General features: G+C 37.4%; 1 protein-coding gene across 1 annotated transcript; it reads left to right on the top strand.

Annotated features, from left to right (window-relative positions):
* The first annotated feature begins 11,845 nt into the window (after window positions 1-11,845).
* LOC137224609 (thioredoxin-dependent peroxide reductase, mitochondrial) lies at window positions 11,846-13,591 on the top strand. Its single transcript, XM_067737323.1, has one exon. It carries the CDS (start codon window positions 11,863-11,865, stop codon window positions 12,634-12,636), a length of 774 nt encoding a protein of 257 aa, XP_067593424.1. The 5' UTR covers window positions 11,846-11,862; the 3' UTR covers window positions 12,637-13,591.
* The last annotated feature ends 221 nt before the right edge of the window (window positions 13,592-13,812 follow it).

Here is a 13,812-nt window from a genome sequence, read left to right as displayed (position 1 = left end):
CCTAAATGGGGGAAGGGACAGGGATTTAATACTGGTATACCAAGGAGTTCCTCTACCATGTCACTTCCCATTGTTCCAAACTTCCCACCCAATGCAGACCCTACCCTGGATGAGATAGAGTGACTATATTTCTCTTTCTCAACAGCATCATTATTTGATTGATTTCCATTGGTGGGGTTATTATGATTGGCGCTTCAGGATGAAATTTAACACCTGACACAGAGTATTTTATGAATTCTGGATAACTCCATATCTATGATACAAGAATATCACTTCACTCTAGGACATCTATCAGTAGAAGGGATTATTGGGGACACCAATGTTCTTACTAAATACTGGCTCTTCTAAAATTATTTTTCAGTGTGGAGTTTGTTTCTGATTACTCTTACTTGGGAAAATGGAACTTTACACAAAGTTCTAATATTAAGTAGGAGTGCTAAGGGTCAGATTCTTACAAAAGCAGGAAATCAGGGGTTCTCTCTCTCTCTCTCTCTCACACACACCACACACACACACGCACACACACACACACTGTGGCATGATTCTAGAATCTAAGTCTCCAATAGCTTCAGCACACTTATGAAGTTGGGCAGATTGATCAATCAGATGTGTAGTACCATACACTGTTGAAGTAGTCTCTGTAAAAATAGACACTCCCACCTACTCACCATGCTGCTTCAGAGAACACACTTTGGGAAAACTTACAGAATGAAAAAATAATGTGTCCAGAACACATCAGATTCTACTCCCTAGATTAAAAATTTCTCAGAGGAATAAATCATATCCCAATATGCCCATATGAAAACACACAGTAAAATAACCTCTACTTTATTATCCTTCATCTTCAGTGTTTTTATATGGCCACATATATACCTAAAAGGCTTTATAAACCAAACATTGGGGAGTTTTTATTTCCAATTTTTTCCTGAGGTGGTGAAGATTTGGTGTCTCCATATTCTCTCTCCCAGCCCACTGTCTCATCAGAAGAGGCTAACAATCAGCTGGCCCAGGGTTAGGAACCCCCCCGTGCTCTTTCCCTCTACTACTGTTCTCATCTCTTCCTCCAAGCAAATACTATTCAACTCTCAGAATTGCAGAACGACCCACTAACAGTGTGAGAATTTTATACAAAATTGGGTTTGACTGAATTTGCTTCAATATTTCTTCATTTTACATGACCCAATGGTAATATAAGGAAATTTGGTTTTTTTTCCATAACATGAAAGCTATATGAGAGAAATTCCAGAAATTCTATGGCTACCCTTCCAACAACAGATGCTATGAGGGTATGCAGTATAAATGACTCAATATTCTGTAGTATTTTGAGAGCACTCAAAGTTCTGTGTCAGCTCAAACTCAAATAGACACGATACCTGGTTAACAGGAAGTAGACCACAGAACAGGTTCAAGGCAAGATAGGTCAAGAGACCTACAAAAGCCACAAATAGAGTCATCATATACATATTTACCAGGATATCTTACAGGTGTATGAGATAACATACATATAAAGACTTTGAGTCCCCTATCAGAAGAGCAAAACTAATTCCTTTCTCCTGTGAGGGCACAGATTTCTCAGAAGCAGTCGAGCCAACCAACAACAATTAAAATCCTCTAATTCTCTAGAAACAATTAAAATGCCAAGCATTCTGGCAATACAAGACAGATCTAATTTGATTTCTCAAACTTTGCTGGTATTCAAGAAAGTAAAATCTTTCATTTCAATACTTTTGGTTACACTGTTTGCTGACATGACAGTGGGAACCGCTTGTATCTTTCCCCATTTATGGACCCGATTTCCACCTTTATCCCCAATTCTTCCTGCATTGAAGCACTCTTTTCAGGCAATCTTAGCTATCATATCAAGACCTCAAAATTAATTCACTCACTCATTCATTCTTTTATATATTTATTCAATAAATATTTATTAAGTACTCTCAGAGGAACAAAGTCAAGGTTTCCCTTACCTCAAGGAGGGGATGGCAATAAACCAATGTCTCAGGTGTTATGGGCAAGGCAAGCTCACTGTACTAAGGGAGCCCAGACTTGGAACCTATCAGATATGGGCATCGAAGATGCCACCTGGAGGAGTGGCATTAGAAGTGAGTAGCAGCAGGTCATTCCAGACAGAGAGCAGCATTTTGGAAGCTGCAGAGCAATACAACCACAGCCTTGTCCATTCGGAAAACAGCAATCTGTCCCATGAATCCAGAGCAAAGGGCAAGGGTGAGATCAGGAAGAAAGGGCCTTGAGTGCTCTAAAGAATCTAAACTCTATCTTAAAAGTCATGGGGAGCTACTTGAAGAATTTTAACCAGGAATGGATATAATCAGATTTCTAAATCAGTATGTCTAAAATCCCACACCTTAAATTTCCTCACCCGATTCTTTTCCAATGATGTCACAGTCCCACAAACTCAGACTCTTTCTCAACTGTTTTCATACCTCATTAACTGACCAGCAAATCTTTTTGATTCTGGGTCCCAGTTAACTGCTGAATATGATCTTTCTGCCACATCTTCTTCTCCTTCTGCCATAGGTAAAACGCACATCATGTTTTTACGAAAAATGTCAAGAGGTTTTAGTGGCAAGTGCCACGAGTTAGCTCTCCAAAAGTCGTTGCCCAGCCCCACTGCCTTTCTCATCTGCAACTGTAGAAGCTGGGAGCTCACCTACAGGATCTCCTTTACAGCCAGGGAGGGTCACATAAATTGGCTTTGGCCAACAGAATGTAAAAAGTTTAACAAGGGCCTCTGTGAAAGATTCTCTTTCATGATAAAAGGAGTAGGCATTAGAAGAGCAGAATATTTTTTCATCCTAGCTGCCACCCTGCTTCCTGTGTTTGAATTTGGTAATGATACCTGGAGATCTGGCCAATCTGCTGGGGAAAATGGAGAGAAAGGATAGAAAAACCAAGATTGTGGCTGACCTCCTTGAGCTGCTGAACCAGCCCTGGCATGGCCCACATCCAGTCCTCTTGTTATGAGATAACTATGTGTCCTCATGGATTAAACCATTGGTATTCTGGCTTTTTGAACCCAAACACATCCTAACTGATACATCTCCTAAACTGGGGATCTGTCTCCGATCTTTCCCCACAGTGCCCCCTCACCTGCCATAACAATGATCCCTCCATCCCAAATCTAATCACAGAATTTCCAGTCTGAAATCCTGAAGATAAACCTCTGAACAGAGGTCGGTGTCCCATTTCTCACCCACCAAATCCTCTACTGAGCGTCTTGCTACTAGGCACACGGTACTACTTCAGGTCTCCAATCCTTTGCATTTGCTGTACCCCTGCCTGACACGCTTTTACCTCTCCTGGCCAACTCTTCACCAAAAGACCCCTCCCCCCCCGGGCAGAGTTAGTCACATTTTTACCCCTGTGCATAATAGTCGTGGAAGATTATATAACTGCTCACTCACATTCTTTACAGGGGAGGAACACATCCTCACCCTGGCAAACTTGTCTTGCTTTGACCAGTGAGTTCTGAGTAGAAGTAATATGTGACACTTTGGGGCAGAAGCTTTAGGAGTCGAGGTATGGTGTGCCATGCTGTTTCTTTCCTGTCTCTGATATGGAAGCAGGAATGGAGGGCTTCAGCCAGTCTGGTCTCTTGAGCACAGCTCCCCTACAGTGCCGATGGACAGACTTTTCCTATAAAGGGCCAGATGATAAATACTTAAGCTTTGGGGGTCACTGTCATATGTCACATATTTTTCCTTTTAGCACCGTTTAAAAATATAAAACCCTTCTTAGCTCACAGGACATACGAAAACAGGCCACAGCTGGATGTGTCCCACAGGCTGCAGTTTGCCACTGTTTTAAGCTGCTGAGATTTTCAAGTTACTTGTTACCACAGCCAACCATGGCCCATCCTGACTAATGTAACAGTATTTTGCCTAGACAATACTCTAGGCTTTATCACCCTATAATGCCACTATAAGCTCCATGAAGATAGTGATCATGTCTGGCATATGTGTCTTCTTCACCACAAGATGCTGTAGTTGAATGAGTTTTGTTTTTTCCTTTTTCTTCCTTTTTTATTTGGGAGCAGGGGGGAAAAGAGGACATGCAGGTTTTAGATTAAAATGTGTATTTGAAAAGGTCAAGAATGTAAACTGGTGGGTTCAGAGGCAAGTTCACTTTCAGCAGATTCCCTCCATCAGAGTCACTCTGTAATGGGATGGTGCAGCATGGAGCCTACTTGGCAGGTGTCGGCATTTAGGGCCAACTTTGTGCCTTACCCAGTCTGCCACTGTTCTTTGTCCCACAGTCAGAGTCTGTTCCCTTGTGTAGCTAGCCTCCAAGGCTGCAAATAAATTCAGGGGTGAGAACTGGGTATGTTTCACAGCACAAATCATTAAAAGATACAGTCTTTTAAATGGAAATCTATTTGGACAATAAATTAGACACAATTTAAAAAACCATATATCCCCAGTTATGTTGTTACTTTCTACTCTGCTGCCTGAAAAACTCCAGCCGGTACACTTACTATATAAATAATAGCAAACCAGCTTCAATCTTTAAAAGTATAATTTACCTACACCAAGAAAAAAAAAGGGAAATTTTCATTTTTCTGAAACTTTTTTTTTTTCTGGTCACATTTTTAATACATTTTGTCTCATGTAGCTTAAACATCACTTGGCAATTCTGTGATTCTTTTCTGGGAGTAAATAAACCTAGCACAAGGAAAGAGAAAAATAAGACAAGGCTGCCCCCTTGTGGTGATATGCTTTTGTGCCCAAATACACACACACCCCACAGCCTACTTTTACAGTCTCTATAAATTCCAGCTTTGTTTAAACCTCCCCCCAAATACGATTTGGTTTCAAATCAATGCTGTAAGATTTTAATTTAACCATAGCATAACCCCTCTTAAACCAAAGAAATTGAACCAGAAAGACACCAAGCAGGGAGAGGCTGAACTCATGGGAATTCAGTAAAAATCTGTCAACTGAATGTGGCTCTGTGAGATCTCTTCATCCACACTGCTCCCAGAATGACAGCAGACAGATCGACATTGCCTCAGGAAAGATACTGGAGGTGTATTATTATCTGGAAAAAGTTTAAGTAATGATGTGGGAGATCTCCAAAGAAAAATGTCCACCGTGCTCTACTGAAGTCCACCAGATGACAGCCTTAACTGGAAATCACAGCCTTTTCAGTGTCTTCCTCATAAGCATTAAGGGCCAGCTTAGATCAACAGACATTTGAGGAAAATCTCCAACAGAAAATAGAGTGCAAATGAAACAGGAAAAAAAAAAAAAAAAAAAGACGGACCCAGAAGATACAGAAACAATGCAAGTTGCTGAAAAGTCTATATTATCCTGAGAGAGAATAAAAGCAGCATTCCATGAAAATGGGATAAAGAACAGATGAAATGTGGGAGAATTAAAAATATGATCATCAAAGTAAAATATTCAATAGAATCAGCAGAAATAACTCTAAAGTACTAAGGGCTGAAAACTAAGAGAAGAATTAATTTTTAAATTAGATAATTTAGAATACAACATCTAAGACTAATAGGAATTTTAGAAGAGGAAACAGAAAGTAGAGAGAAGAAAAGTAGTGAAGAAACAATGCAGGAAAAATTCCCAGGACTGAAGTTTTAAGTCTCCAGATTGAAGAGCACACTTAGTGCTCTAGACACATTGACTGGAAAGCGACCCATCCAAAGCAGTGGATACAAGGACTATCCTAACGTTTCCAGAGAGATAAACAACTCATGTAACAAACAATGGAAATAGGAATAGCATTGGATTTCTAAGGGCAAAGCTAGGTATCATCAGAAGACTGAAGTAAAGCCTTCAAAATTTGGAAGGATTATGATGTTCACTTGGGAATAGTACACCTAGCCAAACTACCAACCAAATATGAGGGTTTCCAAAATATTTTGTGATATGCAAGCATCTAAAAATTATAACTTCAAATGATGTTGGGAAAACTGGATAGCCACAAGGAAAAGAATGAAACTGGACCCCATCTTACACCATACACAAAAATTAACTCAAAATGGATTAAAGACTTGACCCCAAACTGTAAAACTCCTTGAAGAAAACATATAGGCTCCTTGACATAGGTCTTGGGAATAAATTTTTGAACTGACACCAAAAGCAAAGTAACAAAAGAAAAAAACAAGTGGGATTTCATCAACCTAAAAAGCTTCTGCACAGAAATTAAAACCACTAACAAAATTAAAAAACAGCCAACTGAATGGGAGAAAATATTTGCAAATCATATATCCAATAAGGGGTTAACATCAAAATATACAAAAAACTCATACAACACAATAGCAAAAATAAAAACAAAAAACAAAAAAAAAAACCCCTAACAATCCAATTTAATAATGGGCAGAAGATCTGAATAGACCTTTTTTTCTGGTCACATTTTCAATATATTTTGTCTCATGCAGCTTAAACATCACTTGGCAATTCTGTGATTCTTTTCTGAGAGTCAATAAACGTAGCACAAGAAAATAGAAAAATAAAATATGACAAGGCTGCCCCCTTGTGGTGATATGCTTTCATATGTGTGTGTGCGTTTGCGTGCACACGCGCGCACGCGCGCGCGCACACACACACACACACACACACCGCAGCTTATTTTTATAGGCTCTATGAATTGCAGCTTTACTTAAATCTGCATAGATAAATACCATCAGAGTAACTCGGGTATTAATAACTAAAGAAGGACAGTAGAAAGCTAATACATGATTCTAAGCTAAGAAGTTAATTTTAAGTTATGATTGAGAATTAGACAACTGTGGGTGAAAAAACTAATTTTCTCATTTGTAAAATTTTATGTAGCATTAGGACGATCTGCTACAGTTGAAAATATTGTGATAAAAACTGAATGTTGATGTATTTTTTATAGCCCTTGATATGTGCATTTGTCACCCACATGTCATAGATTATTACATAGCTTAAAAATGTGCTAATGTGGTGGTTGAAAAGCCTGTGTTCATGAAGTAGTGTTCTACAGAAAGAAAAAATCTAGAAATGATTTATTTGGGAATTAAATGCTCAAACATCCTAAGAGTACTTTATGCTCTCATTTGGGCAAAATACAACTCAGTCATTAAGAACTACACTAGTCATTATCCAATAAGTAGCCACTAGTCATACAGGGATGTTTAAAGTAATTAAAATTTAATAAGATTCATATCCTCAGTCACACTAGCCACATTTCAAGTGCCCAATAGTCACATGTAGTTAGTGGCTACTATATTAGACAATACAGATATAGAACATGCCCATCAGTGCAGAAGAGTTGCAGTGATATATATGTCATGGAGAAGTAACGTACAGCATGGTGCCTATTGTTAATAATAATGTATTACATATTTGTAAGTTGCTAAGAGAATAGATCTTAGAAGTTCTCAACACAAGGGAAAAAAATTGTAACTATGTAAGGTGATAGATGTTAACTAGACTTATTGTGATGACCACTTCATAACATATATAAATATTGAATCATTATGTCATATACCTGAAACTGATATAATTTTGTATGTCAATGACACCTCAACAACAAATTTAAATACGAATTTTTTTATAAAATAAAAAATGATAATTCCAAAGCACTCTTTCTTAGGAAAGTACTAGAAGATACACTTCAGCCAAATAAGGAAGTTAAAAAAGAAAAAGACACAAGATGTAAGAAATAGAGACTACAGTTGGATAGGGGCATGAAAGTTCCAGGACAATGTCTGTGCAGCAGACCTGAAGTCAAACCCAGTCTACATGACAGCAAACAGCTACAGGAAATGAGTGTCCAGAAAAACAACATTGAGAGTAACTGTCATGTTGACTATGTGGAAATAGTACAGAGAGGGATTTTATAATCATTTTGGAAGATCTGAGAAGAAGAAATAATAGATACATAGAAAACTAGGAATACAAACAACAAAAAAGGCAATTATTAACCCCAAGAAAAACAAAATGGCCTATGAAGAAGGAAAGGTAATCAACATTGAACAATAATTACACAGTAGTAATAATGTAAACATAGAATATTGATTTAACCCCAAATTGTGCTGTAACTGTATTACAGGTTGGTAGATGGGGAAGGAGAGAAAATAAGAAAACTGAATCCTCAGCTATCACAATGGAAAATCAAATACCAGAAGAAAGAGCTAAAAATAATTAGAAGTGGTTGTTTTAGGGAAACAGAACTGGGAGTTGCAATGGGGTAGGTTTTTCTTTATAAGCTTTTTAGCACTATTTTGTTTTGTAAACCATTTTGATGGATGGTGCTAGTTAAAGAAAATAAATATAAAAATTACTTTAAATAAGTTTATAAAGAAAACAAATCAGGCTACTGCAATAAAAGATTAACCTCAATGTATTTAAATGTACTCAAAGGAAATGAATACGGCTAACCTTAGTAAGAAAATGGAGTGTGGAGTCATCCGTTACTCAGAAAATAGAGCCTGAAGAGTCATTTAAGAAGGGTTAACAAAAATAAACAAATGGGACCTAATGAAACTTAAAAGCTTTTGTACAGCAAAGGAAACCATAAACAAGGCCAAAAGACACCCCTCAGAATGGGAGAAAATATTTGCAAATGAAGCAACTGACAAAGGATCAACCTCCAAAATTTACAAGCAGCTCAATAGCAAAAAAACAAACAACCCAATCCAAAAATGGGCAGAAGACCTAAATAGACATTTCTCCAAAGAAGATATACAGATTGCCAACAAACACATGAAAGGATGCTCAACATCACTAATCATGAGAGAAATGCAAATCAAAACTACAATGAGGTATCACCTCACACCAGTCAGAATGGCCATCATCAAAAAATCTACAAACAATAAATGCTGGAGAGGGTGTGGAGAAAAGGGAACCCTCTTGAACTGTTGGTGGGAATGAGAATTGGTACAGCCACTATGGAGAACAGTATGGAGGTTCCTTAAGAAACTAAAAATAGAACTACCATATGATCCAGTAATCTCACTACTGGGCAAATACCCTGAGAAAACCAAAATTCAAAAAGAGTCATGTACCAAAATGTTCATTGCAGCTCTATTTACAATAGCCAAGACATGGAAGCAACCTAAGTGTTCATCATCGGATGAATGGATAAAGAAGATGTGGCACATATATACAATGGAATATTACTCAGCCATAAAAAGAAACGAAATTGAGATATTTGTAGTGAGGTGGATGGACATAGAGTCTGTCATACAGAGTGAAGTAAGTCAGAAAGAGAAAAACAAATACCGTATGTTAACACATATATATGGAATCTAAGGGAAAAAAAAAAGGTCATGAAGAACCTAGACGGGAATAAAGACACAGACCTACTAGAGAATGGACTTGAGGACACGGGGAGGGGGAAGGGTAAGTTGTGACAAAGTGAGAGAGTGGCATGGACATATATACACTACCAAACGTAAGGTAGATAGCTAGTGGGAAGCAGCCGCATAGCACAGCGAGATCAGCTCGGTGGTTTGTGACCACCTAGAGGGGTGGGATAGGGAGGGTGGGAGGGAGGGAGACGCAAGAGGGAAGAGATATGGGAACATATGTATATGTATAACTGATTCACTTTGTTATAAAGCAGAAACTAACACACCATTGTAAAGCAATTATACCCCAATAAAGATGTTAAAAAAAGAAGGGTTAAACATATCTGTTAAACTATTAAACAAGTCTGTTTTGTAGTGTTTAACATTATATATACTATTTGCTATGAAATTCAGACACAATTTGTAATAATTCTTATTAATATAAATTGAAATACCTACATGTGTATAAATAGTAAAAACTCTTAAGGAAACAAGTCTAATTTATATAAAGAAAAACAGTAAAAAGCTTATGGTAAACAAAATTATAATTAATTTCAAATAATTAAGCCAATGTGTATTCAAGATGAAAATTCACAATTAATTGGTCTCATTTTATATATTTCACTAAGTACTAGCTTGAAATATTTCCAAGTAACTTTGCATTGAAAGTCATCTATAGAGTCTCTGTTTGGGGTTTTGGTTTTGGGTATTTTTTTTTCAAATTGATGTAGCATACTCTCCTTATAAAAATCTGGACAGTAAATCTAATCATTGTTAATGAAGACACGGGTATGGTACATGTGTACATTTGGAATTGCATTCATGAGGAATCAGATTCTTCTGAAACTAAGAGACTCAGCTTTCAAGTTTTGTCGTATGTCTTTTGCATCAGCAACCTTTAGGACAGTGGTCTCCAAAGCTCAGTGCCTAAGGCGATCCACTGGGGAGGGTACAGAAAAAATATCAAAGTCTCCGTTTTGATTTTTAATGCACCACTCTATATTTTATTCCTGTAGACTTTATATACTATAGAATAATTGTACAATTATATAGGTATAGAATTTATAAATGAGCATACATATATTAGCTGTGTATTATCAAAAAATTTACTGATGGGATGACATGATTAAAAATATTTGCAAACCACTGATTTAGAGATTTCTCCCTACTGTTGTTGGTCAACTATTAATAGTCCATGCGAGTAATTGTTTTATCAACCAGATTTTTATGTAAGCCTTGTGGTAGTAAAAATCTAGAGTAGATTCAGGAAAACATTCAAAAATGGGGAATAGAATACCACAGATTTACAAAAGTAAGCAGAAACAAAGGGAAAAAGAATCAATGGGAATTCAAACAACCAGAAAGCAATCACTGAGATGGCAGTGGTCAGTCCTTACATTTCAATAACCACTCTCAGTGCTAATGGAGTAAATTCAAACAGAAGACACGGGTTTGCTGGGATGGATAAAAAGAAGACCCGACTCTATGCTGCCTGCAAGAGATGCACTTCAGCTCTAAAGACACACAAAAGCTCAAAGTGAAGGGGTGGAAAAATATATTCAACAGGAGTGAAAATGAAAAGACAGTGGGGGTAGTAATACTTATATCAGCCAAAATATACTTTAAGCGAAAAACAGTAGCAAGAATCAAGGGAGGTCATTATGGCAAAGGGGTAATTACATCAGAAAGATACACCAATCGTAAGTCTGTATATACACACCCAACATCGGCACAGGTAAGCATTTTAAGCAAATATTAACAGATCTGATGGAGAAAATAGACAACATTACAAAAATGTAGGGGACATCAACATCTATTATAGTAATGATCAGCAATGAATAGTAATATTATTATTAATTATTAATATCATATCAGTAATCATTAATAATATGGATGGTTGTTAATGATTATTAATAAAAGTAAGCAATGGACAGATCATCCAGGCAGAAAATCAATAAGGCAACGTTGTAATTGAACCATACTTTAGACCAAATTGAATTAAGAGACACATACAGGACATTCCATCCAACAGAAGCAGAATACACATTCTTCTCAAGTGTACATGGAACATTCTCCATAGATAGATCATATGATAAGACACAAAACAAGTCTTAGCAAATTTAAGAAGATTGAAATCATACCCACTATATTTTCTGAACACAAGTGTATGGAACTAGTAATCAACAAGAGGAAAGCTAGAAAATTTACAAATATGTAGAAACTAAACAATACACTTTTGAACAACCAACATATCAAAAAATAAATCAAAAGGGAAATTTTAAAAATATATTGAAACAAATGAAAATGGAAGTACAACATATCAAACCTATGGCATGCTGCAAAGGCAGTTCTGAGATGATGTTTTAGTGTTAGATGCATATGTTAAGATATTAAAATGGTCTCAAATAAAAAGACAAAATTTACACCTCAAGAACTTGAAAAAAAGTTAAGCCCAATGTTAGCAAAATGAATAATAAACATCAGAGTGGAAATAAATGAAACACACACCAGGAAAACAATAGAAAGGATCAACAAAACTAAAAGCTGGGTGGGTGCCGTGCACCCTGAAGATGGCGGCCGTGGCGGGAAGGTTGCTCCGGACTTCGCTTGTCCGACAAGTGAGTGCCATTCCTTGGGGCATTTCTGCCTCTGCAGCCCTTAGGCCTGCTGCTTCTCGAAGAACGTGCTTGACAAATGCACTGTGGTCTGGCTCTGCTCAAGCAAAATTCGCCTTTAGCACCAGTTCCTCATGCCATGCCCCTGCCGTCACCCAGCATGCGCCCTATTTTAAGGGTACAGCTGTTGTCAATGGAGAGTTCAAAGAAATAAGCCTTGATGACTTTAAGGGGAAATATTTAGGGCTCTTCTTCTATCCTTTGGATTTCACCTTTGTGTGTCCTACAGAAATTATTGCTTTCAGTGACAAAGCCAATGAATTTCACGATGTGAACTGTGAAGTCATTGCAGTGTCAGTGGATTCCCACTTCACCCACCTGGCCTGGATAAACACACCAAGGAAGAATGGCGGTTTGGGCCACATGCACATCACACTCTTGTCAGACTTGACTAAACAGATTTCCCGAGACTACGGTGTGCTGTTAGAAGGTCCCGGCCTTGCACTACGAGGTCTCTTCATAATTGACCCCAACGGAGTCATCAAACATTTGAGCGTCAATGATCTCCCAGTGGGTCGAAGCGTGGAAGAGACCCTCCGCTTGATGAAGGCTTTCCAGTTTGTAGAAACCCATGGAGAAGTCTGCCCAGCCAACTGGACACCAGATTCTCCTACAATCAAGCCCCATCCGACTGCTTCCAAAGAATATTTTGAGAAGGTAAATCAGTAGACCATCCCACGTGCACCTGCAGCTTCCCACACCAGAAAAGAACCACAGCTGGAACTCACTTTTAGCATTTCAAAGATTATTGTTTATAGAAGGCAAAAAAAAACAATTATGCTTGTATTCGTAAATATTACTCTAAATGTTTTGTTTTTGTAACATTGGCCAAGGCTTTTAAAATGTGGCTAGTTACTAATGTAAGGAGTCCTTTATTAGCAGTGTATGGATGGATGGCTAGTTGCTATAGAATGTGCAGTTCCCCTATTTCTTGGATCATGTCTTCAAAGGGAAAAGGAAACAACTCTTCTTTATCAGCCTTACTTGAACCTTTGTGTACACTAGCGTAGTGTGACAGGCATCAAAAGCTTCTGATCAAGGGTCCTGAAATTTTCTTCTTGAGTTTCTTTGTATTAAACTGAATTTTCTTTTAAGATCATAGTTTTAAGTTGTTAGCATCAATTGTCTAATTTAACACTTGCAGGACTTCCCTGGTGGTCCAGTGGTTAATACTCTGTGCTCGCAATGCAGGGGGCGTGGGTTCGATCCCTGGTCAGGGAACTAAGATCCCACATACCATGCAGTGTGGCCAGGAAAACAAAACAAAACAAAACACTTGCAATGAATGTGTATGTGATTGAAGCAGATGTGAATCATGTTTTTTAAAAAACCACCTACAGTGGCCAAGTGACTTAACTGACCATGCATGTTCCCCAGTCCTGAGATTTATACTTTATATAATTAATTTACTTATTTTGTTAGCTGACTTAGTGCCTACATACATTTCTAATATTTATTGGACATAATTATAAAGGATAATTATTGAATCCAGGGATTGCATTTTGAATTTGAATCATTCATGCATTTGAATCATTGTAATTATTTTATTTCCTGAAGTGTTCAATGTAAAAAAATATAAAAATAAACATTTTAAAATACTAAAAAAAAAAACAAAAACCTAAAAGCTGGTTCTTTGAGAACATAAGCAAAATTGACAAATTATTGTCTAGAATAACTAAAAGAGGGAAGAGAGAGAGAGGTTTCAAATAAATAAAATCAGAAACGAGACAGGAGACATTACAACTGATACTACAGAAGTGTATAGGATCATCAGAAGCTACTATGAACTATATGCCAACAAATTATATAATCTAAAAGAAATGGATACATTTCTAGAAACACACA

The sequence above is a fragment of the Pseudorca crassidens genome, chromosome 5, assembly GCF_039906515.1.
Source record: "Pseudorca crassidens isolate mPseCra1 chromosome 5, mPseCra1.hap1, whole genome shotgun sequence".
In the NCBI taxonomy this organism is placed as follows: domain Eukaryota; kingdom Metazoa; phylum Chordata; class Mammalia; order Artiodactyla; family Delphinidae; genus Pseudorca; species Pseudorca crassidens.
The sequence above is the reverse complement of the archived record's forward strand: the minus strand, read 5'-3'. Positions and strand labels throughout refer to the sequence as shown.